At 39.7% G+C, this 22,952-nt stretch overlaps 1 protein-coding gene across 7 annotated transcripts in view; it reads right to left on the reverse strand.

Annotated features, from left to right (window-relative positions):
- Positions 1 to 3,251: 3,251 nt before the first annotated feature.
- The window catches only part of LOC118921435 (protein PRRC1), a 117,513-nt gene continuing 97,812 nt past the window's right edge, over positions 3,252 to 22,952 (reverse strand). For 6 of the 7 annotated variants that reach the window (XM_057490980.1, XM_057490978.1, XM_057490982.1 and 3 more), the window contains one exon: positions 3,252 to 12,643. In XM_057490980.1, the coding sequence (XP_057346963.1) occupies positions 12,434 to 12,643 (210 nt within the window). In that variant the 3' untranslated portion in view covers positions 3,252 to 12,433. Of the gene's footprint in view, positions 12,644 to 15,064; positions 22,909 to 22,952 lie in introns of those variants that run through there. The other variant, XM_057490983.1, reaches the window with a different exon arrangement.

Here is a 22,952-nt window from a genome sequence, read left to right on the forward strand (position 1 = left end):
TCAGGGTAAAGGAGAAAAATAATCACAGAAGAAAGCTCAGAAACACAGAAAAGAATAGAGAGTAATAGAAAGGGTAAATCATAGGTAAATGCAAGTGAGTGTTTATATAAACAAAACCAATAGGATAGACTGAGATTTTAAATATACGTAAATTTTATTTTAAAAAAGGAAAGAAGCACACCTGGTGAATGATGTCAATCTAAAGCCAACAAATACAAGGATGGTCTTTTCCACAAATGGTGTTAGCACAACTGGGAAGAGGAAAACTTTAAGCCCTTATTTTACACCATTTACGCACATACAAAATGATTCTAGATGAATTGTCAATCTCAAATGTGAAAGTTAAAACAATAAAAAAATTTAGACGTCAAAATAGATGGTCTGCAAGAATTTGAGGTAAGAAAATATTTTTTTTAAACAAATTGCACTACACATAAAGGAAGAGCGTGATAACCATCTGTCTATGTTATGATTTAAACTTCTGTTCATTGAGAAATATCAGTGGAGTGAAAAGACAAGTGGGAGACCCCTGTAACATGTACTACCTAGAAAATGAATAGAACTTATAAAAATCATTTAAGAAATAGAGAAAACTTAATGGAAAAATAGGTATGAAACTGGGCACCTCACAAATTAGCACCCTACAAGGAAGGATAACAAAACTGGCAAGATGATGAAAAGTTGCTGAATTCCATTATCTTTAATGTCGGAAAAATTTAAATCACAATAAAATTTTAAAAATTATGTTATCAAGCATTAAGATGGTAAGTTGGCCTAACTTAGAACACATTTTGGCAACACCTACTACAGTTAAACATGTATAGTTTATGACCCAGGAACTCCACTACCATGAATATTTCCAACAGAAATGATGCATATGTATACCAAAATAATAATACAAGATGTCCAGAGCTGCACTATTCATTAGAGTAAAAAAAAAAACGATGGAAACAGCTCAACTATCCAGCAACAAAAGGGATAAATAATTGTGGTATATCCATAACACAAAAGACTATACAGCAAGGCAAATGAACAAATACTGACTTACACAAATGTAATCTTGAAGGAAAGAAGTCAAGGACAAAAGAAACATATTGTATAATTCCATTTATATAAAATCCAGCTACAGGCAAATTCTCTTTGGTGTTAGAATTCAGGATGGTAGTTACCTTGGGGCAAAGTTAGAGGAGTGTGATTACAAGGAAGCCTAACAGGTGATTTGGGGAGCTGGTCTGTTTGTTGACCAGAGCAGTGGTTACATGAGTGCATCCATGTTGTGATACACTCATTTCTTTTTGTGAACTTTTCTTATGTATATGCCAATAACAAATTTTTTTAAACACACCATATGGCAAAATAACAGATACCCTATTTTCATATTACAGTGAAGGAATATTCTTTTCTTTTAACTGATTTAACTGACATATTATTTCAGATGTAAACATGGCAATTTGCCAGTACAAAAAACTGTAAATGTAGCTATCATCTGTCACCAAGGTTATATTACGGGCTATATTCCATAATTTTCATTCCTATGATTTATTTTAAAATTGGAAGTTTCTACCTCTTAGTCACCTTCACCTTCATTTTGCCCCAGCAAACACCAGTTTGTTGTGTATATTTATGAGTCTATTTCAGTTTTTGTTTATTGTTTGGTCTGCTGTTTTTCAGATCCTACATGTAAGTGAAATCATACAGTATTTGTTTTTGTCTGACCTATTTCACTTGGCAAATACCCTCTATGCCCATTGGTAAATGGCAAAAGTTCATTATTTCTTATGGCTGAGTAATATTCATTTATGTATATATAGCACATCTTTATCCATTTATTTATCAATGGACACTTAGGTTTTCATGTTTTGGCCAGTGTAAGTAATGCAGTAAACACAGGGGTGCAGATATCTTTTTAGATTGGTATTTGTTTTCTTCACGTAAATATCCAGAAGTGGAACTACTGAATTGTATAGTATTTCTACTTATAATTTTTTGAGGCATCTCCATAGTGTTTCCCATAGTGGATCCACCAGTTTACAATCCCCCAGAGTGCACAGGGTTCCCTTTTTACCACATCCTTGCCAAAAATTGTTACTTCTTGTCTTTTTTTTTATTAGCCATTCTGACTATTGTGAGCTGTTAACACCTCGTTGTGGTTTTGATTTGCTTTTCCCTGATAATTAGTGATTGGAGCATCTTTTCATGTGTCTGTTGGTCATCTGTGTGCCTTTAGAAAAATGTCTATTCAAGTCCTTTGCCCTTTTTAAATTGTGTTATTTAGTATTTTGCTGTTGAGCTGTATGAGTTCTTTACATATTTTGGATATTAACTCCTTTCAGATACATCATTTGCAAATATATTCTCCCATTAATTGGTTGGTCTTTTTGTTGATGCTTTCCTTCACTGTGGAAAATTTTTTATTTTTTGTAGTCCCAATTGTCTATTTTTGCTTTTGTCTTCATTGCCTGAGGAAATATAACCAGAAAAAAAGTTGCTAAGCCTGATATCCCAGAGTTTATTGCCTGTTTTGTCTTAGGAGTTTTATGGTTTTGGGTTTTACATTTAGGTCTTTAATCCATTTTGAGTGTATATGGTATAAGGCAGTGACCGAGTTTCATTCTTTTGCATGTAGCTGCCCAGTTTCCCCAACACCATTTAATGAAGAGACCGTATTTTCACCATTGTATATCCTTGCCTCCCTTGTTGTAGGTTAACTGACCATAAAAATGTGGATTTATTTCTGGGCTATTTTATTGTTCTTTGTCTGTTATACTGTTTTGTGCCAGTACCATACTGTTTTGATCACTATAGTTTTAAATCAGTGAGCATAACTCCAACAACTTTGTGCTTTTTCAAGATTGCTTTGTCTATTTGGGGTCTTTCGTGGTTCTATAAAAGTTGAGCAGTAGGTTTTTCTAGTTCTGTGAAAAATGTCATTGGTATTTTGATAGGGGTTGCACTGAATCTGCAGATTGTTAACAATAGTAATTATTCCTACCCATGAGCACAATATATCTTTCCATTTATTTTTGTTGTCTTCAATTTCTTTCATCAGTGTCTTGCAGTTTTCAGAGGACGGACCTTTTAACTACTTGGTTAAATTTACTCCTAGGCATTTTATTCTTTTTGATGCAATTGTAAATGGGATAGTTTTCTTAATTTCTCTCTCTGCTAGTTATCAGAGTATAGGAAAACATATTTCTATATATTGATTTTTGTATGCTATGTTTATTGAATTCATTTATTAGCTCTAATAGTTGTTTTTTGGTGGAGTCTTCAGGGTTTTCTATATATAGAGTCATGTCATCTACAAATGGTGACAGTTTTATTTCTTCCTTGCTGTAGTTCACAGGGAAGGGTGTTTCCAGCCTGGTACGAATCCCCTATGAAACCAGTGAAACCAAATTCAAGGGAAAGGGTAGGTTGGGAGAAACCGTTTTTTATTGCTCACAGCTTGCTGAAAATCTCTAGCTAGTCCCGGCACTGTCCATCTCCTCTATCCACTGTTGATGCTCTGCCCTCACTGTGTGCTCTTTACTTCCTGCCTGCCCCGTCCAGGAGGAACTCCATTGGCGGGTCCTTGATGACTGGTAAAAGTCAGACCAATTATGTACCAGGAAGAAAGGGGAGAGAATGGCTATTATCTCCCCACCCCTTGCCCTGGAGGTTGTGGGAGGCTGCAGGAGTAAACACCTGTTGATATGTAAATGGACTAAGGCCAGGAAGGAGATTCTGGAAATTCTGCAAATTACCCCACATTGACAAACTTGGATGCCTTTTATTTCTTGTGTGATTGCTGTTAACAGAACTTCCATTACTGTGTTGAATAAAAGTGGTGAGAGTGGACATCCTTTGCCTTGTTCCTGATCTTAGAGGAAAAGCTTTCAGCTTTTTCATCATTGAGTATATTAGCTGTGGGTTTGTCATGTATGGCCTTTATTATGTTGACATATGTTCCTCTATGCCCACTTGCTTGAGAGGTTTTGCCATGAATGGATGCTTAATTTTGTCAAATGCTTTTTCTGCATCTATTGAGATGATCATATGGTTTTATCTTTTTTATTAATGTGGTGTTTCACATTAATTCACAGTGTTAAACCATCCTCTTGTCCCTGGGATAAACCCCACTAGATTGTGATGAATTTCCTTTTAATACAGTTTTTTGATTTGGTTCACTAATATTTTGCTGAAGGTTTTTGAACCTATGTTCATTAGGGATATCATTCTGTAATTTTCATTTTTGTGCTGTCTTTGGTTTAGGCATCAGAGTAAATGCCAGCCTCATAGAATGAATTTGGAAGCATTCCTTTTTTTTGTTGTTGTTGTTGTTGTTGTTGTTTGAGAAAGCTAGGTATTAACTCCTCTATAAATGTTTGGTAGAAATGCACTTGTGAGGCCATCTGGTCCTGAACTGTTTGCTGGGAGTTTTGTGATTACCAGCTTGGGCTCAGTTTTTTTCTTTCCCTCATTCCTTAAGGCATAAAGTGTATAAAATTTTTTTTGTCTCAGTAGGTATTTATTCTATAAACTTCCTTCTTAAAACTTAAAATTTGCTGCATTCTGTAAGTTGTTGTTTTGTTTACATTTTTTAAAACTTTTTTTTACTTCTCTGCTATTGATTTTGTTTAGATAATCTGTTGTTGAGAGGTTAAGTCCCCAGTTGTAATCATATTGTTGCTTATTTCTCTTTTTAGCACTGTTTTTGCTGTAGATATTTAGGTGCTCTGATAGTTGGGTATATATTTACATTTGTTGTACCTTGACAGATTGGCCCCTTTATCATTATATATCTTTTATCTCTTATTTACAGTTTTTGTTTAAAATCTAAGTACAGCTCCCCTGCTTTTTTGTAACCATTTGCTTGAAATATATTTCATCCCTTTCCTCTGTCTGTGTGTTTTTAAGGTTACAGTTCTTTTGTAGGCAACATATCATTGGATCTTGTTTATTTTAATCCACACAGCCACTCTATGTCATGGTTGGAGAATTTACATTTAAAGTAACTATTGATAGTCCAGGACTTACTATCGCAATCTTGTTTCCTGGCTGTTTTGTAGATCCATTGTTCGTTGTTTTATATCCTCCTGACTTTATTATGTTCTTTGGTGGAATCACTACTGTTTCTTTTCTTGTGTTTCCATGAGACTTAAAGAACACTATTTTAAATTGGTAACAATTTCAATAGCATTCCTAAATTATACACTCGAAGACTTTTCCTCCCACCTACATTTTAGGTTATTGATATAATAGTTTACATATTTTTAAATATTTTGTACCTAACAGCATATTATTGTACTTATGGGTTTTTTTTAAACATTTAACCTACAGCTGTTAAGTGAATACATGTACCACCACCATTTTACAGAATCTAACTTTGACTATATATTTACCATTATTAGTGAGTTTTACATTGTTTTCCTGTTCTAAATTAGAGCTCTTTTGGTTCAGCATAAAGAACTCTGTTTAGCATTTCTTGTAAGGCAGGTCTAGTGGTAATGATTCCTCACCTTTTGTTTATTCAGGAAAGTCTCTCTCTCTCTCTCCTCCTTTTCTAAATGACAGACTTACCAGGTATAGAATTCTTGGATTTTTCCTTTCAAGTATTTTGACTGTATCAGCCCATTCTCTCCTGCCCTGAAACATTTCCGTTGAGAAATCAATAGTCTTAAGGGGGCTTCTTTTATGTAACCTCTCTATGCTTTCAAAATTATTTCAAGGTTGTTGTTCACAATTAGATGATAATGTGTGTCAGATTCAACCTATTTGGGGTCTTTGGGGCATTTTGATTCTGGATTTCTGTTTCTTCCTCAGGCTTGTTAAATATGCAGCCACTTTTGCTTTAAATATACTTCCTGTCCCTTTTTCTTGAATTCCCATGATGCAGATATTGTTTCTTTTATGGTGTCCATTAATTCCCATTGGCTTTCTTCATTTATTTATTTTTCCTTTTTGCTCCTTAAACCTCCTCTAGGTCAGTTTCTTCTGCATAGTTGCCTTGAATTTGCATCTTTCTATTTAATTCTTCAGTCATTTTAATTTTCAGCTCAAGGGATGTTTTTAGTAGATTTTTTAGTTAAACCTCTTTTGTTCACACATTGTTTTCCTAAATTCATTTAGTTATCTGTGTGTTCTTGAATTTTCTCTGAACATCTTTGAGAATGACTCTCAATTTGTCTGACAGTTCCTAGATCTCCATTTCTTTAAGGTTGGTTACTAAAGGTTATTAGGTTCCTTTAGTGGTTCATGTTATATGATTTATCATGATCCCCCAATTTCTTATCTTATGTTGTTATTTGTGCTCTGAAAAGTGCTTTCCTCTTCTAGACTACAGTTTCTCTTTGGCAGAGACAGTTCTTCACCAGAAAGCTGTTTGGGTTTCTGGACATCATCTGCTGGTAACAGCCTTGTGGGTAGTGGGACATGCTATCAGGGTCTGTTCTGGGGTGAGAACACTGCCTGAGCTGAGGCTAAGCTGGAGTGGTGGTACTGTCTGTAATTAGTTGGGTAGCACTGCTGACCAGCTTCTCTGCCGACAAGGTGGTATTACAGGCTTTGCAGGCTGTGTGGGTTCTCTGGCCAGGCTTGCTGGATGGTTGAGACTAGGTTATTATACTCAGCTGTAGCTGGGCATATCAATTAGCTTCCCTGTGTAGGTATGGCTACAGGACTGGGCACAGGACATGCATGGCTCACTGACTGAGGACTTGAATCAGGCAAGCGTGTACAGTGAATTCCCTGGCCAGATGAAGACACTGGTTTTGCTCTGTAGATTGAGTCATGGGTTGTGCTCTCTGATGGAGTTATATAACGAGGGTTGGATGGGCCACACAGGTTTCTGTGTGCTCCAGTTTAATTGCATGGTCAGGCAGGTTGGAGGCTGGATTAGTTAATGAGCAGGGCTATGAATTAGTTTCCCTACCTGGATCCAGTGGGACAACCAGCTCCAAGTCCAGCAAGGCTTTTCTTATTGTCCTGGTTCAAGCCAACCCATGTCTCAAGTTCCCTGGCTGACCAGGTCCACCAGCTTTGCAATGCAGACTATCAGCTCTGGCTGCCTGACTCACTGCTCAAGCTTTCATCATCTATGTAACTTTCCAAGTGTTCTGGCCAGGCTCCTTTTTCCGGTTGGACAGGGATGGGAGCTTCACTCAGCAGTGAGTGGGGCTGTTCTCAGCTTCCCTGACAGTAGGGCCAACTCCAAGCAGCATCCCAGGTTTTCCCCATAATGCTTTCTGTTTGGAAGGGGTGGGGTGCTACACCCAGCAGTGATCTAGGCTATGAATCAGCTCTCCTGCCTGAACAGAGCAAAAGAACATTCTGGCTTTGTTCTGTGGGTAAACAGCTCTGCCTGCGATACTTTCTGCTTAAGCATTGCCAGGCTGTGCAACTTCCAGGTGTTCTTACCAGCCATCAGATGAGGTCAGAAGCTACACTCAGCAGTGGCTTGGGCTATGGCTCAGCTCCCCTTCCTGGTCAGAGGCAGACCAGTCTCCAGAGCCAGAGAGACTGGGGGCCCAACTCAGGCAAACCCTGCTGAGTTCCCTGGTCAGACTGTACCACAGACTTGGTTCTACAGTTGAACAAAGCTGCAGGTCAAGACTATTTGGATGCTGCAATCCATTACAATGACTTCACTGTGGTCGAGTCATGTAGATTCCTCTACAGTCCCTGTGAAGTAAGACTGGAGGGGTGGGTGTAGGGATTCCTAACTGGTGACCCACAACACTGGGGAAGCTGGATGTTTGTTCTGAGCTTTTTTCCACTGGAGGAGCCAGAGGCTCATGGGGACCTCTAGGCATGGTGTCCCACTGGCCTGGGGGAGGGGCAATGTGGGCAGCATGTAGCCACTCCTTTCTTTAAAGGCAGTCTGTCTGGTCTCTGTAGTGAAGAGGTGCTTCAGCTTCATCTGTTTTAGGATTCTCTCAGTGGTGTCTTGCCCATGTACAGCTAGTTGCTTTTGTGGCGGGGGGCATGTAAAATCAGGAATGACCTATGTCACCATCTTGGTGACATCACTCTCTCTCAACTATCTTAGGACATTCACAATGACTCAGGAATTATAGTTCTCAAAGTGTAGTCCTTGCAGCAGCTCAAAAGATTTAAAAAATATTTCAAGAGGTATGTGGTATTTTGCTTGAAAACTGGTTTAACAATAAACATGTCCTGGCTTTTATCCTAAAAATGGTATTCATAGTAAACCTAGTTTTTGGTTTTTCAAATTTGAGAGCAGAACATTTAACACAAATATATTCTCATACCAGCAGCAAAATCCAAAACAGCATTTTTAATCTAAAGGGAAAAATATGGAATAAAAACAGTTTTCCTTCAACATAATATTGTAGAATTAAAAGTACTATGAGGATAAAGTCCTCAAGCTATGTGTCATTTTTAAAAATTAAACTGAATTCAACAAGCATTTATAGGATTAATTATGTGCCCATAACTTACTGAAGCAAATATTTAGGATGTATTAGAAGACAATGGGTTAATAAGTCACACTTCATTTGACTTCTGTTAACTCAGTTGTGATGACACTGGGTAGGTAGCTTAATCTGTTTTACTCATGTAACAGTTAAGGTTTTACCCATAAGAGACTTAAGTTCCTATTCCAGTGCCTAACCAACAATATGTACTTAGCACATAAATGTTGGTTCCTATTTCCTTCCTTAGTGTTTTAAATTCTTATGTGTTAATAAGGATAATTTCAAAATTTGCCTTCATCTGTAAATGTTTTAGATCCCCTTGATACTGGTCTTACCAATTTTGTTTCTTTTACCAAAACTTTTTTTTCTTTAGTTAATTCTGCAGCAAATTATAAATTTAGCAGGACTTTCCTGGGCCCTGAACTGAGGTTTTGCTAGTTTACTGAAAACAATACTTGTTATCTTTTGGCAGACACAAAAAAACCCCAATCAATTTTTGTTTTGCCCCTACCCCACCAGATCAAAATAATGATCCCTCATCCTGGGATCATAGGCTTATAATAGCAAATACATGACAAATAATCCCTCCTTTTTCTTTCCGTCCCTCCTTCCAACTGGGCACTCTTAAGTCTCCTCATGAGCACAGGCTTTAACTTCTTGCCTGTTACCTCTGTGACCACTGTCCTCTCCCTAGTCTGAGTTCTCTGACCTTGAAGACAACAATGTCGTACTTCAACATTACATATGTAGTTGAAAGGTGGAGTTTGAAGTTACCGTTTCATAAGAATTTTTGGCTGCCAGTAGCTAGTTTAGACAAAAAAGGAATATATGTCCTTCTAGTATAAATTTGAATTTGCACTTAAAAAATTATACCTTTAAGAAATAGGCTGAGGTATTATATATTTTGACATATTTACATACTTACAAAATTGGTTTTATCCAATACATCATCCTGCATAGTATCTTAAAATAAGAACACCATATTCTGGGAGTAAAAATCTGAGATTCCTAATAATTTATGCAAACCTAACAGCTTTTAGAACATACTACTATCAGTTTGGCTTCACAAATTCCTGTTTAGAATTTCCTCTAGCCAAGGAACAAAGTAAATTCAACAGTTACATATTAATTTAGTTGACCCTGAGTATATTACTAATTTGTGTAACTTGTGAATAGATGCACACAATGTGTTTTCATCTACTTATGTTTCCTAACATACTACCATTTGGTCTATGTTCTTTCATCTCACTTTGCTACCCCATTTATTCTTGAGAGAAAGAGGAATCAAGAATGGGGAAGTGCAACGACGGAGACTAGTAAGAGACAACCATCAGTCTACCTAAAGCTTTCCAGTGCCAAAGGCCAAGGCACAGGGCTAACAAACTTCAGCAGGATCTTGCACTGCATAATCTGAGAACCTTCTGTCAACTGAGGTTGATGTTGACTTGCTCTTCCTGCAGTTTCTCCTGTTCTCTTTCATGCTATTTGAACAAACAATTGTACAGGCTTATAAAATTCAATAATAGTTCCTGGGGCTCTTCAGGAGAAATAAAATATCACAAATATGACCAAAACAACAGTGATAAAGAATTATGTTAAAGACAGATTTCCCTAAGAAACTTGAGGGAGAAAAAAAGCAACTAGTCCCCAGTTTGACTCTCTCTAAAAACTGCTAGTGCAGGAATTATAAGAAAATGAGCTGGAAGGAAAAAGGAACAAGGGCAGCTGGGTGATCAGTCAAGGGAACTGTGGCTTCAGACTGATGGTGTGCGTACCTGATGCCAAAATGCCAACATTAAAAGACAGCGTGGCTGAGGCTGCCATGGATTTGAGAGAGAGTGAGGTACTTTCCTTGCCATTCATACAACAGAGAAATCATAGGATGTAAAAGTAAACAAGATGTTGGGAAAGCAGAGCCTTTGGATCAGTCGTGCTCTGATTCTTTCAAAGATAACTCTGGGCCAAGAAAAAAAATAATCAGAGAAAAAGCAGAAAGGCCTGTACTTCTGTATTTCTTTGTACAGGCCTGGATCCTGTATTTCTCTTTTCCATCTGCCCTTCCTAATTGTCCTCACCCACTCACACTGTTCCAAACAGCAGAGGCTTGCGGAATTCCCAGGTGCAAGAAAATTACTTGGCCTGAACCAGGCTACAGCATAACTTTGCCACTGCTATTAGAGAATTCTAGGAAAATCCTAGCCTAATGGGATCACAGTGTTAGTGATTCTATGGAAACAACCCTCAAAAACATCAAATAAGACATTTTAAGACTTGGTAAAATAAAATTAAAATGCATTTTTTGGGATCTCTAAAATTCCCCTGTAGTAGGAAGAAAATTAGTAGAAATATTTTAAGTACTTTCCTTCATCCCTAATTGTGATTTGTCATCAGGCCAATGCTATGATAAAATACTGCTAGAAAAGGGTAGCTTTTAAAAACAAAGGATAAAAGGAAATGGTAGAGAAAGGTTTCTTATTATGAAAGAGAAAACAAGAATAAAGTATTCCATAAATACCACTGAAGGTGGAAAAAAGTATTCTGTTCTTGTGGCATAGCAACTGGCTACATGTCTTTCTCATTACTTGTAATGACACAGACGTCTCAATTTCACTGAACCTCACTGTACAGGCTTAGAAATTAGCATATGCCATAGTTGTGAAACTAATACTTACTCTTCTCATCCTTGGATAAAAAACAGAAAAATCAAGTAAGTACTTGAAATAATATTAATACAAAGGAAACATTACATGTAATGACAGTGCATGATAGGAGCTTCAACACCCTTTTTAAGATTGTGCTAATTCTTTCATATTTAAAGAATTGTATACAAAAGTAAAACTTAAATTACATTTATATAAGAAACTATCTTCAAAAAGTTATTTGAACTTGCATATATAGAGTTGAAAGTATAAGACAAATTATTTAATTTTGATTTATATAAATCCAAAAATGTTAAAAATATATTATCTGGGGAGAAAAGAAGCTTTTACTAAATACAAATATAATGGATTAAACAAACCACATTGAATATAAAAAGTTTTTTTTTTTTAAAACTTCCATAAAAAGTAAAGGCAGAATGGCACAAACTTACAAAAGCAGTGTTTGAGGCATAGTAAGTAAGAAGTAACCTTAATTAAAACAAGATGCATACAATTCCATAAACAACAAAGTAATTCCCTCTTAAAAATGTCTCTGCTGGGAAAATACGAGCGGAAGCAGAAGTAATGGCCGTTGGCAGTTTACTTGGAAGTACTGAGGAGTACTGAACAAATATAACCCAAATGCTTCTGATTTTAAATACACTTCAATCATTTGCCACTTAATGGTCATACAGCAATGAAAAAAGATACTACCTCAATGTTCAGAGTGTCAATCTGTGAAATGCCATAACTTATTTTTTAAAAAAGAGAGATTTTGTTTCAGACCATGTGAGTGCATGATAACCCAAAGAAAATGATCAATCCCATTGTTTTGGTCCAGACTAAAGACAGGCACAGAAACATGCACCATCTCCCTACAGGCAGGTGTCTGAGGGCAAATGGCTGAGCACACTACTCCACGTCAGACCTGAGACGTGCACACACGGAAAGCATCAAAGACTGACAAGGAAGGGATGAAGCATGAATTAAAAGAAATTATGCTTTTAGAGATTAGTCAATAAACATGTTCCTTCATTTACTATGTCTTCTTAAAAACAAAATAATCAAGTATGTATCATTAAGTTAAATGCCTTAGCACATGAATGTGCCCCTTGTAAATTTGGTACATAAAATTGTCCTATAAAAATATTCATATATTTTCTTTTTGAGAACTATGTATGTGAAGTTTTGTGATCATAAAAAGGATCTGCTTCTTTTCATCTGCTGGAATGACACATGACTCTCTAGTAAAGAAAAACTGCAGTCTACAGGAAAATTAAAACTGATTCATTGATGCAATCCAATTTAAGGTATACTCTCTCTTCTTTACCACCAAGCTCAAAATGAGGCAGCCACAGGATCCTAGGAAGGCACCTCTCAAATGGCACGGGCTGGCAGGCGCTGTTTATACATGCCTGCTATGGCTTTGGCCGCGCTGTAGATCATCTGCCGACGAGACATGCCAGTGAAAGCCATGTGCCAGTCAGTCCGGCTGACATTTAGTAAACTCTTCTCCAGAACTTCACCCACTGTCACCAAAAGGCCTGACCACCTCAGATTGTAGTCCTGGGGAGTGAGACTTTGAGCCTATAGAAATGAAATGGACATCATTTGATACATTTTTAAAAATATCATTGGAATTAGAGATATTTCAAGCAACGTTTCAGAGTTTCTCAAGATACTTTTAATACAGATTACGACAAACCCTGAGAAACACAGCTATGCTGCCAACTATATGAAGTTGCAAGGCTAAAAAGACTGGAAACATATTACACCAACTTTAAATTGTCCACCTTAAGCTCATTTTGTTCAAATATAATTTAAGTCTTAATTTAATGACTCCATCTAACAGCTCGGTGTCAGAGGATTTAAGTTTTAATTCTACTGTCAGTATCACTTCAGGTTACCAAGATTAGTGCTAAAACAGAAACATCACTTATCTTTTTACAGTCATAAAATTCCTACCACAAAGAGGGAAACTGCATATTAAGGCTTTAATCCATTCAAAAAGTAACATTCAACTGATCTCAAGAAGAGTGCCCCAGAAACTTCATTTTCTGGTAAAGAAGTTAATACACATCAAATAATAACCCACCCAGGACCACATTGGCATCATTACATCATTTATCCTTAACCAAACCTGAGCTGCTCCAACTCCTTACACACACAGGACCAACTCATTGCTTGGTATCAGAGAATTATGTCGTTTCTCTGTCTTAGGGTATTAGATACAGTCCAGGGGAGTCTCTCCATATGTAAGTAGATCTATACAGTGATTCTCAAATGTGCTATGTGAACCTGAGATGTTTTTTATGGCCCATCTAAGACTGCTGAGTTAACTGTCAACTCCACAGCTGGTTCCAAGAGGAAGAGTACAGTATTTACAAATAACTTCCAAGCAAATCTACTGCAAACAGCCCAGAGTTGGGGTCCCTGTTCGAAGTCTTCCACTATGTCCACTGTGCTATCAGTATTGTACTATGTTTCAGAGAGGAGAAATAGATAATCACTGTGGCCCTCCAAGACACTAGCAGAACTCTTCTTCTCAAATGAGATCTGCACACCAAGCCCCTGAGGATCTTGTGAGGATGCAGATCCTCACTCAGCAACTCTGGGTTAGGGCCCAGGAGTCTGCACTTTTTAACAAGTTCCCAGGTAATGCTTATGCTAGGCCTAGGATCACACTTTTGAGGAACAGGATATTGGGCAGTATCAGCAAAAATCCAGCAGAGCTGGGCTTTTAACTGGGGGAGAGATTTATATTTATAAAATTTATATTTATTAAATTTATCTATTAAATGTTATGTATTAAATTTATATGTAAGGTAAAAATGTTCTTGTATTGGACTATAGTTGACATACAATATTGGTTTCAGATGTACAACATAGTGATTTGACAATTACATTGCTAAATGCTTTTGTGCTTTTTTATGGCTAATATCACATTGTGTATATGTACCACCTCTTCTCTGTCCATTCACCTACTGATGGACACTTAGGCTGCTTCCATATCTTGGCTATCGTAAACAACATGTGATAAATACAGAACTGCAAATTATCTTTTTGAATTAGTGATTTTGTTTTCTTTGGGTAAATTCCCAGAAAAGGAATTGCTGGGTCATGTTGGTATTTCTAGTTTCAGTGTTTTGAGAAACTTCTATTCTGCTTTCCCTAGTGGCCACACCAACTCACAATCCTATCAGCAGTGTAAGAGGGCTTCCTTTCCTCCACATCCTCACCAACACTTGTTATTTCTTATCTTTCAGATAGTGGCCATCCTATCCAATGTGAGGAGATACCTCATTGTGGTTTTGATTTCCACTTTCCTGATGACTAGTGATGTGAAGCATCTTCTCATGTGTCTATTGACCATCTGTATGTCTTCTTTGGGAAAACATCTGTTAAAGTCCTCTGCCCATTGTTTAATCAGATTGTTTTTTGGTGTTGAGTTGTAGGAATTCTTGATATAATTTAGGTATCAGCCCCTTACTGGATACACCATTTGCAAGTATCTTCTCCCATATAGTAGGTGGCCTTTTGTGTGTTAATGGTTTCCTTTGCTGTGTGGAAGTTTTTTAGTTTGATGTAGGCCCACTTGTTTATTACCAAGCATAAATTCTATGGATTTTTATCCAGATTTTCAGTACAATTATAATTATAATCCCTTAAAGAGATGATTTCTATTTCCTTAAATAAAAAACTAACAAAGGCAGAAATAAACCTCGCAAGATGGATTAAAAAAAAAGGGAGGAGAGCTGAAAAGCAGGGATAAAAGGGCAGCATCTCAATACACATACTTTCATATCTTCATAATTTTGAACCTTGTGAAAAAAAAACAAGAGAAAAAAGAAAATACAAACCAAATGATACCCTCTGAACACCACTTTTCAGAGTTAACCACATTAACAGTTTGTTGTGTATCTTTCCAGGCCTTTTTTTCCTTTTTCTATTTATATACATTTTAAAATATATATGTGTGTGTATGTACACATATGTGTACATATGGATACTAGATGCAGCTTTTTATTCTACTTAGCAATGTATCAGATAAATTTTGACATTTATATAGAGAGTTTTATTAGTATTATAGTTTCAATGCTTGGTTCTGTGAGCATCACGTCCATTTCTTTCCAATATATATTTCTAAAACTGCTTGCCTGCAGTAGTCAGACACCTAGCACAGGGATCACCAAACTTTTTCTGGGAAAGGCTAGACACTAAACATATTAGGCTTTACTGGCCAGTCTCCACTGCAGCTGTTCAATTCTGCTTCTCTAGCACTAAAGCAGCCACAACACTATATATACACATGGGCATGGTGTGGTTCTGTAACATTTCTTTAAAAGAAAAACAGACCACAGGCCAGATTTGTCTGCAGGCCATTTTTTTCCTGATCCTAAGGTTTCCTTCTGTTTCGTTTTGTTTCTTTTTTACATTCTCTCCCTCATCAATGATCCACTTCGGTGCATTTCTATCATTTGAAATGAAATTTGCACTTGTAGTTTTCAGTTATATACACTGTCTAGTCCACTTAAATTTCTAATGTTTATCATCAGGTCTGATTTTTGCATTGATTTTCCAGTGCACACATAACTCTTCACCAATTAGGATTAAAAGGGTATCAGCATGGTTATTTCTAGCAAATACTTTTCAATTCTAGTGAAATCCCTTTTCTTCTTCAATCTGTTTATGTACTGAATTGCATTGATTGATTGATTTGTTTGAACTAGTCGGCCATTCCTGGTACAAATCCTTCCTAGTTAGGATATGATGTTAGTGATGATGTGTTTTATAGCAAGAAATATATTTGGTCTTCCATTTTTGGCAGAGCCCCTAAAACCCCTGGAATTTTCTAAATGATGAGAGCAATAAAGCTGTCTTTTGTTAATGAGGTGACTTTTGGACAGGCTGCAGGTAACTTATGGAGGGAGGCTGGCTGCCAGCAAGAGCAGCCATGTGAGGAGGTGGTTGGAACTTTCAGCCCCCGAATCTTCAGCTCCAGGGCGGGGAGAGAGGTTGAGGTAGAAGGAATCATCACTGACCAATGATTTAATCAAATGTGCTGATGTGATAAAGTCTCCTCCATGAAAACCCAAAAGGAAGGCACTGGGAGAGCTTCGGGCTGGGGAACACATGGCGATACAGGGAGAGTGCACAGTTGGCGAACACGGCAGCTCAGCAGCCTTCTCCCCCATTTGGCCTATGCATCTCTTTCTTCCCCCTGGCTGTTGCTGAGTTATAACCTTTTATAGTAAGCTGTCAATACAGCGAGCAATCTGGTTGCCTGAGAAGGTGGGGGTGGTCAGAACCAACCCATAGCTGGTAGGTCAAAAAAGCAAAGGTGATGACCTGGGCTTACTACTGCCATCTCAAGTGGGTGTGGTCTGGGGATGGGTTGGGGAGGGGAGCAGTCTTACAGGACTGAACCCTTAGCCTATGGCATCTGATGCTATCTACAGTGTATAACTGAGGTAGGACACACAGCAAATATCCTAGAATTGCCTGATGGTGCAAAAAAAACCTCTCCCACACACTGGAATTCAGTCCAAAACCTAAATGGTTGGTGTCAGAGGGGTATTTGCTAGAATGGCCCTGGCTCATGGAAACGTGGTTTGGGAAGAGAAAGGATGAAAGGGGAAAAATGAAGAATCTGCTGGGTGGGGATGTGGTCACCCAGGGTCTGGAGCAGTAACTGTGCTGTGCCTAGTTACTAAAGGTAAAAATTACCAAGGGAATTTAGAGAGGGTTCCAACATCTGGGGAGTTGGTTCACTGGATGTATCCAGAAATGCAAATTAATAGAAAAAAGGCAAAATAGTTAATCCCTCAGTTATTGTTAACTATAACAGCTAAAACTAAAGTATAAGAGTTTGCTGGGTCTGGCCTTGATGTTATAACAAGCTCAGATTTTGGTCAGTCTGAGCTTTGGCCATGAGTCTCAAAGCCACCCTCTTCCCCAAGGTAAAACTGTGCAGGGACAACACAGTCTCTCTTAGACCTCTGGTCATGAAGAAGGTGGTCAACATGGAGGCAGGACAAAACCAGGTAACTATGGAAGCCAGCGGGTAAGTGTGAAGGAACTGTCTCGTTCTGAGGACTGCTGTCAGTTGCCTGAGGTAGCTTAGCTAAAATGGACTGAAACTGACTGACTTAGGAGCAGCTGAGTGCTGCAGAATGGAAGCCTGTCTGGGCTGATACAGGACCTACAACTCACTATGGAGCACAAACAGATGGCTGTACGTGATCCAAACACACAGGAGGCTAGTCCTGTGGGAACAGCCAATCTAGGGGTGTGCATAAAGCAGCTCTAAGGTCTACTGACCTAAGGCAGACTGTCAGTTCCTGTAAATGCCAAGTGGAACAGCCCCAATGAAGCATTTAACATGCTTCCTATATGAGCTCATCAGCTGCTGAACACACAGGTACCCAGGTCATGGTTAATGCTGTGTTTATGGCCCCTTTCACATGGGTAGCACATATCACCCTATTGTTGCAAAACCAAAACACAGTTCCAGGGAAGGGCTGTCAAATTTGCTGTCTCAGCTTCCCCTCACGGGTCTTACAGATGCTAATAACATTATGTTAATTAACAAAAAGATCCTGGAGACCAAGGAGGCAGTCAAGGGACTCTTCCCCACAAAGTGGGAATTTTTTAAATAACTAAGAAATAAGATGAATAAAACAAATTTTGATAGGACTAAAATGAGGGAAACAGAAAAGGGGAGAGTCATGGGACTCATCCTAGCCAGGAGAAAATCTTCACATGGTATTAAGAAAGGGGATGAATAAAACGGACATTGATGGGGTTAAAACAAAGGTTTCAAGATAGCACCACCAAAGGTTGGACGGGCCGAGGCCCTGCTACTGGTCCCCCAACATTTAAGGGCTGCAAACCAGTCTGTTCTATTTAGCACTTTGGAGAAATGTGTAAGGTCAGAAGGCAGAGATTACAGTGAGACCCAGGACCAGCAGTCAGCTGGAGCAGTCATTAAATCACTCAGGACAAAGCCTGATGGAAGGGGCCAGGGTTCAATGGCTGGCTGGGGACCCAGAGTGTGTGCACAAGAAGGGGTAAAGGGATAAAATGGATGGGGGTGGAGGGTGGGGGAGACGTGCTCAGGGCTCCTTGAGCTGGGCCACCAAAGCCCGCCGGGGAAGCCCAAACTCATGCTACGATCAGACTGAAACAAAGTAAAAATGTAATGGTAATGGCTGATAGGATTATGAAAGTGGATTGTTCCGGCACGTAGTAGGTGAAGAAGTTGTCTCCTTTTCCTGGATGTTTTACGGGAATGGCTATCATGTGTCCTGGGGAATGCTTCCCTACTAGTGTTGTATACCAAAACCGGAGGCCACAGTTAGGAATAGGACTTGGTGGAGTTACGTAACAGCTTGTGGAACTGGTGTGTTTGGACAGGCTTTATGTGAATTGGTTCTGGTTTTTGTTTTTTTTTAACCTGAGTGCATTCTGCGGCTGGACACTGTTGTCTCACTGAGGAACATTTCCCCCAATACTGTATGCCAGAAGGGTTGTAAATCTGCCTTTCAAGTATTAATGGGGCAGGCTATATGGGTCCCAGTAACACTGCCTGTGCCAGCAGTGTGGGACAGAAGCTGAGTGCTGGGAGGGACAAGTACTCTGTACCACAGCCGTGAATGGAGCTACAATGAGGAGGCTCATGCACAATCTGAGTGCCTCCCAGTGATGGCTACTGGGACTCTGGATTAGAAAATTTCCATGTGAGGGGCACTGACTACCTAGCTATTGGACATTATTAATTGAAGCTACTCTTAGGACTGAAGGGCATAAAATGATTTTAAGATGTGAAATATACCATCCTAGACATTTTGGGAAGACACATACACCCTAGTGGGGATGGCAGAGCCCAGAGTTCATTAGTAACATAGGAATGGTTTACACAGCATCATGCAGCCTGGAGAAGGTGAGGATACACCCATGGTCCAACAGCCTCTATGCCTCCAAGACTGACCTGAGCCACCCAGAGGCTGCTGGAACTGCCTCCCATGTGACCAGTTCTCAGGAGGATGACAGAGGGCTGCTGGGTTCCAAGGTGAACACACAACATGCTATTTGGAAGACGGCCACTCTGACTGAAGGGTGAGCAGCCCCATGATCCACTGTCACCCACCGTCCGGAAGCAGATGACCCGCCTGCTGACATGCCCTCAGAAGGTCACAGCGCCCACCACTCCCCCTCACTCGTCTCCCCCCGCAGGCATTTACCCTCTGACGTCACTACAAGCAGGGTGAGTGCAGTACAGCAACACACTAACAGAGACCACCATCACCTGACCAGTGTCACTCTGCCCTGTTATACTTGCTTCATTTTATTCTTAGTTGTTGTTAATCTCCTACTGTGCCTAATTTATAAGTTAAATTCTATCAGACATATGTACATACAGGGGAAGACACAGTATTTACAGGGTCCGGCACTATGTGAGGTTTTCAGCATCCCCAGGGGAGCTGCTGTAAAAAGAGACCCACTCGGTGGGCTGAACTAACTGCACGCTGTTTTCCCAGCAGTGACAGAAGACGTGAGCAGTGGTAAAATCTCCCGTTATTTTGCTTTTCACTGACTCCTGGGCAGTGGCCCCAGCCTGGCCCTATGGTCGGGCTTGCCCTAATGAAGAATGCACTCATAGGCCACAGCCCTTTGGAAATCACTATGGGCCTCTGAGGGGTGCACTAAACAGGACATGCTGATGCCTGTCAGAATAACTCCCTGGCAGGTCTGGAAGGCGACTAGAATCCACAAACAGATGTCCTGTGTGCTCAATGGAGATGGCCACCTCAGCCATGAAATGAGTGGACATGGGACACTGCAACAGTGCAGAGACGGGCTGAATGCCCACAGCCCTGTCATGCGTTCTGAGGCACCAAGGGCCAGTAAGAGCTGCCAAAAAAGAGAGCCTGGGGCTGCAGACACTATGTGGCAGAGTCCCTGGTGGAAGGCCTTGACCACAGCTGGTAAGAGAGACATGCTGGTAGCCCCAGGGCTACCAATGGTCCTGCCAGGACATGGACTCTGGGTGGCCTTTGCTTCCCTGGATGGAGGTGCCGGTGTGAGAGGATTAGAAAGAACCAGAACATACTGCACCTATCTGAAGTGCAAGGAACACGCTTCACAGCCCAGAAAGGCCCACAGTGGGCACAGTGCACCTCCTCGTGGTACTCGCCTGACAGAGAATAGGAATGGGCCGTGGAAAGAAACACCGTGTCTAAAATCAGGGGAGGACAGGCTGCCTTACACTTCAGGAACATGTGCTCACACTGAACAAGAGGGGGCCTAAAGCAGTGTCCCCACTGGAGAACCTCCTGCTTTTCTGTGCACCTTGGGAGGAGGTGGTACGACTACACAATGCTTGCCAAGGGAGGATGAGGGTAAAATGACTTTTTATCCTTTTTTCCCCAGATGGAGTCAACTTTTTTTTCCCTCTGTCAATGACCTGAATTACAAATACAAGTGTGGAAACAGCGATGATTCCAAATCAAGAAACTGTTTTTAACCTGTAGGAGCCAGGAGGTGTCTTCACTCCACATGGCAAAACTGGGGTGCAAGGTGAATGCCACTCTACTGCATGGTGGTAGCCCACTGACTCTGTGCCCATATCACCTCACCTTCTCTAACAGAAGTGGCATCTGTGATCTAGAGCAGCATGGTGGCTGAACTTAATATCCCTTCTGATGACAGAAAACTGGGGATATGGGTAAAGGGATGCATAAATGGATTATGTAAAAGGGAAATCGACACTACCACCTCAGAAGAGGCTCAGAGCTTGGCTGACCCCACTCCTGTTCTTGGAGCCTAACATGACAGTATAGAAGCCTGCAAACCTGAGTGGCCCAGGTCTGGCAGACAATTTCCTATAATATGGTGGTGGACCCGTTTCTGGCACAGAGCTCCTAAAACTCTGTATTTCCTCAGTGATAAGAGCAATGGAGGTGCCCCTTATGTTAATGGGGTAACTTTTGGAAAGCTCCTACCTCAGGATGGGGGCTGGCTGCCAGGGGAACCAAACACGATTATCACAGAAGGTGGGAACTTTCAGCGTCCTCTCCTGCCACAGCTCCTGGGTGGGAAGAGGGCCTGGAGGCTGACGCAATCCTCAATCACCAGCGGCCAATTATTTAATCAATCACGGCTCTGTAATGAGGCCTCCACAGAGCCCCAACAAGATGGGGCTGGGATAGCTCAGGGATTGGTGGACACAGGGAGGTTTGGTGGGAGCAGTACACTGGCAGAGGGTGTGGACAGTTCATGCGTTCACCCCTACTCTGCCCAGTACGTGACTTCCCTTTGGCTGGTCCCGAGTTGATATCCTTGTATAATAAGCTTGTGATCTAGTAAGTGGGCTTCCTGGGATCTATGTGCTGCTCCAGCAGTTTAATCAAAACCAGGGAGCAAGTGGTGAGAACCTCTGATTTACAGCTAGTCGGTCAGAAGCACACAGGTAAAGCTCTCTCAGTCGATGGCATTGGAACTAAGCTGAACTCAGGACACCTGCTGGTGTGGGAGCTGGTGTGCTCGGTAGTGTGGGGAGCTCCTGCCAGTACTGGAATTGGTTGAACCCTTTTTAATGTTTTAACACATGAAATGATTTTATTTATTCTACCAATGATTTTGACATTTAAAGTTCTTAAGTACCATTATACCTTCTATTGGTGTTAAGTGACAGGCTAGTTTCACAGAATGAAGGAAAAACCTTCTGTTTTTGATACTATGTAGAGCATAAGAATCTTAAGTGAGGATTACGAAATATTCAAAGAACAGATCACACCACTAGAACTCAGTGATTTTTATGGAGTAAGATTAAACTTTCATTGCAGTGCTTCACTGAAGTAATTAGGTTGAATCAGATGAAAATGTCAACATTTGACTTTATTTCAAAGACAACAATTTCATACAGTTCAACCTAATACTTATTCCTGAACAAATTTTTAATTTTTGTAGAAAAATCAACCACTTTATTATCTAAGTTTTCTTATTTACTCGTATAACAGTATGCACAGTATTTGCTTACAACCTTTTAGTTACCTTCACATTGGAGTGAGCTTAGTATTACCATCTATAAAAATGTTTTCTAGAACTTCTGAAAAGAAACTTGGGTAAAAATTATGATATGCATAAATGGTTCAATAAAATCGCAAAATTCCAAACATTAGCTCTGGGATTTACAGTTTATATGAGAACTAAGAGGGTCACAGGTAATGGTTTTCAGGGATTCTATAAACATAATATGCCAAATTTGCATGAGTATAAACATGTATTTTCTTGGGAGAGAACCTAAGAGCTGTATCAGATTCTCAAATACTATTTGACACTTTTGAGATTACATTTAAGTACACATGTGGTGATATAGGACAGGAAAAGGTCAACAAGTACCATTAAGATTCCAACATAAATATGTATTTACATTCCATTTAGTTCAAGAAAGGATTAAAGGTGGAACATGAAAGTACACAAAGAATCAAAATGATTATACATTTATGCTTACTTTCTTCTGGCAACTAAGTGGATACGAAAACTATTAGTTACACTTTTTAAACAAAACCTAAAGGTGACTGGCTTTCATCTAAGGTTTCTAAACAGGAAGATCAAAATCAAGGAAGGAGGGAAAGGCGGTGGACAGACAGAGAGTGAGAAAGAAAGAAAAGAAAAGGTGACCATAAAAGCAGCCGAAGAGGTAAACCTTTTTCTCATCTTACGGTAGTGAACACAATAATAAAAGCAAAGGAAAAAGTGAGGAAAGTAGTGATTAGCCATGTAACGTATTACCTTTCCAAAGTGTTGGAAAACTACACTAGGGAGGTACTCAAACAACACGGTAGGAACTGGAAATTGAAAAGCAAAGAGAAAAGGAAAAAGGTGAAGCAAA

The sequence above is a fragment of the Manis pentadactyla genome, chromosome 13, assembly GCF_030020395.1.
Source record: "Manis pentadactyla isolate mManPen7 chromosome 13, mManPen7.hap1, whole genome shotgun sequence".
Classification (NCBI taxonomy): domain Eukaryota; kingdom Metazoa; phylum Chordata; class Mammalia; order Pholidota; family Manidae; genus Manis; species Manis pentadactyla.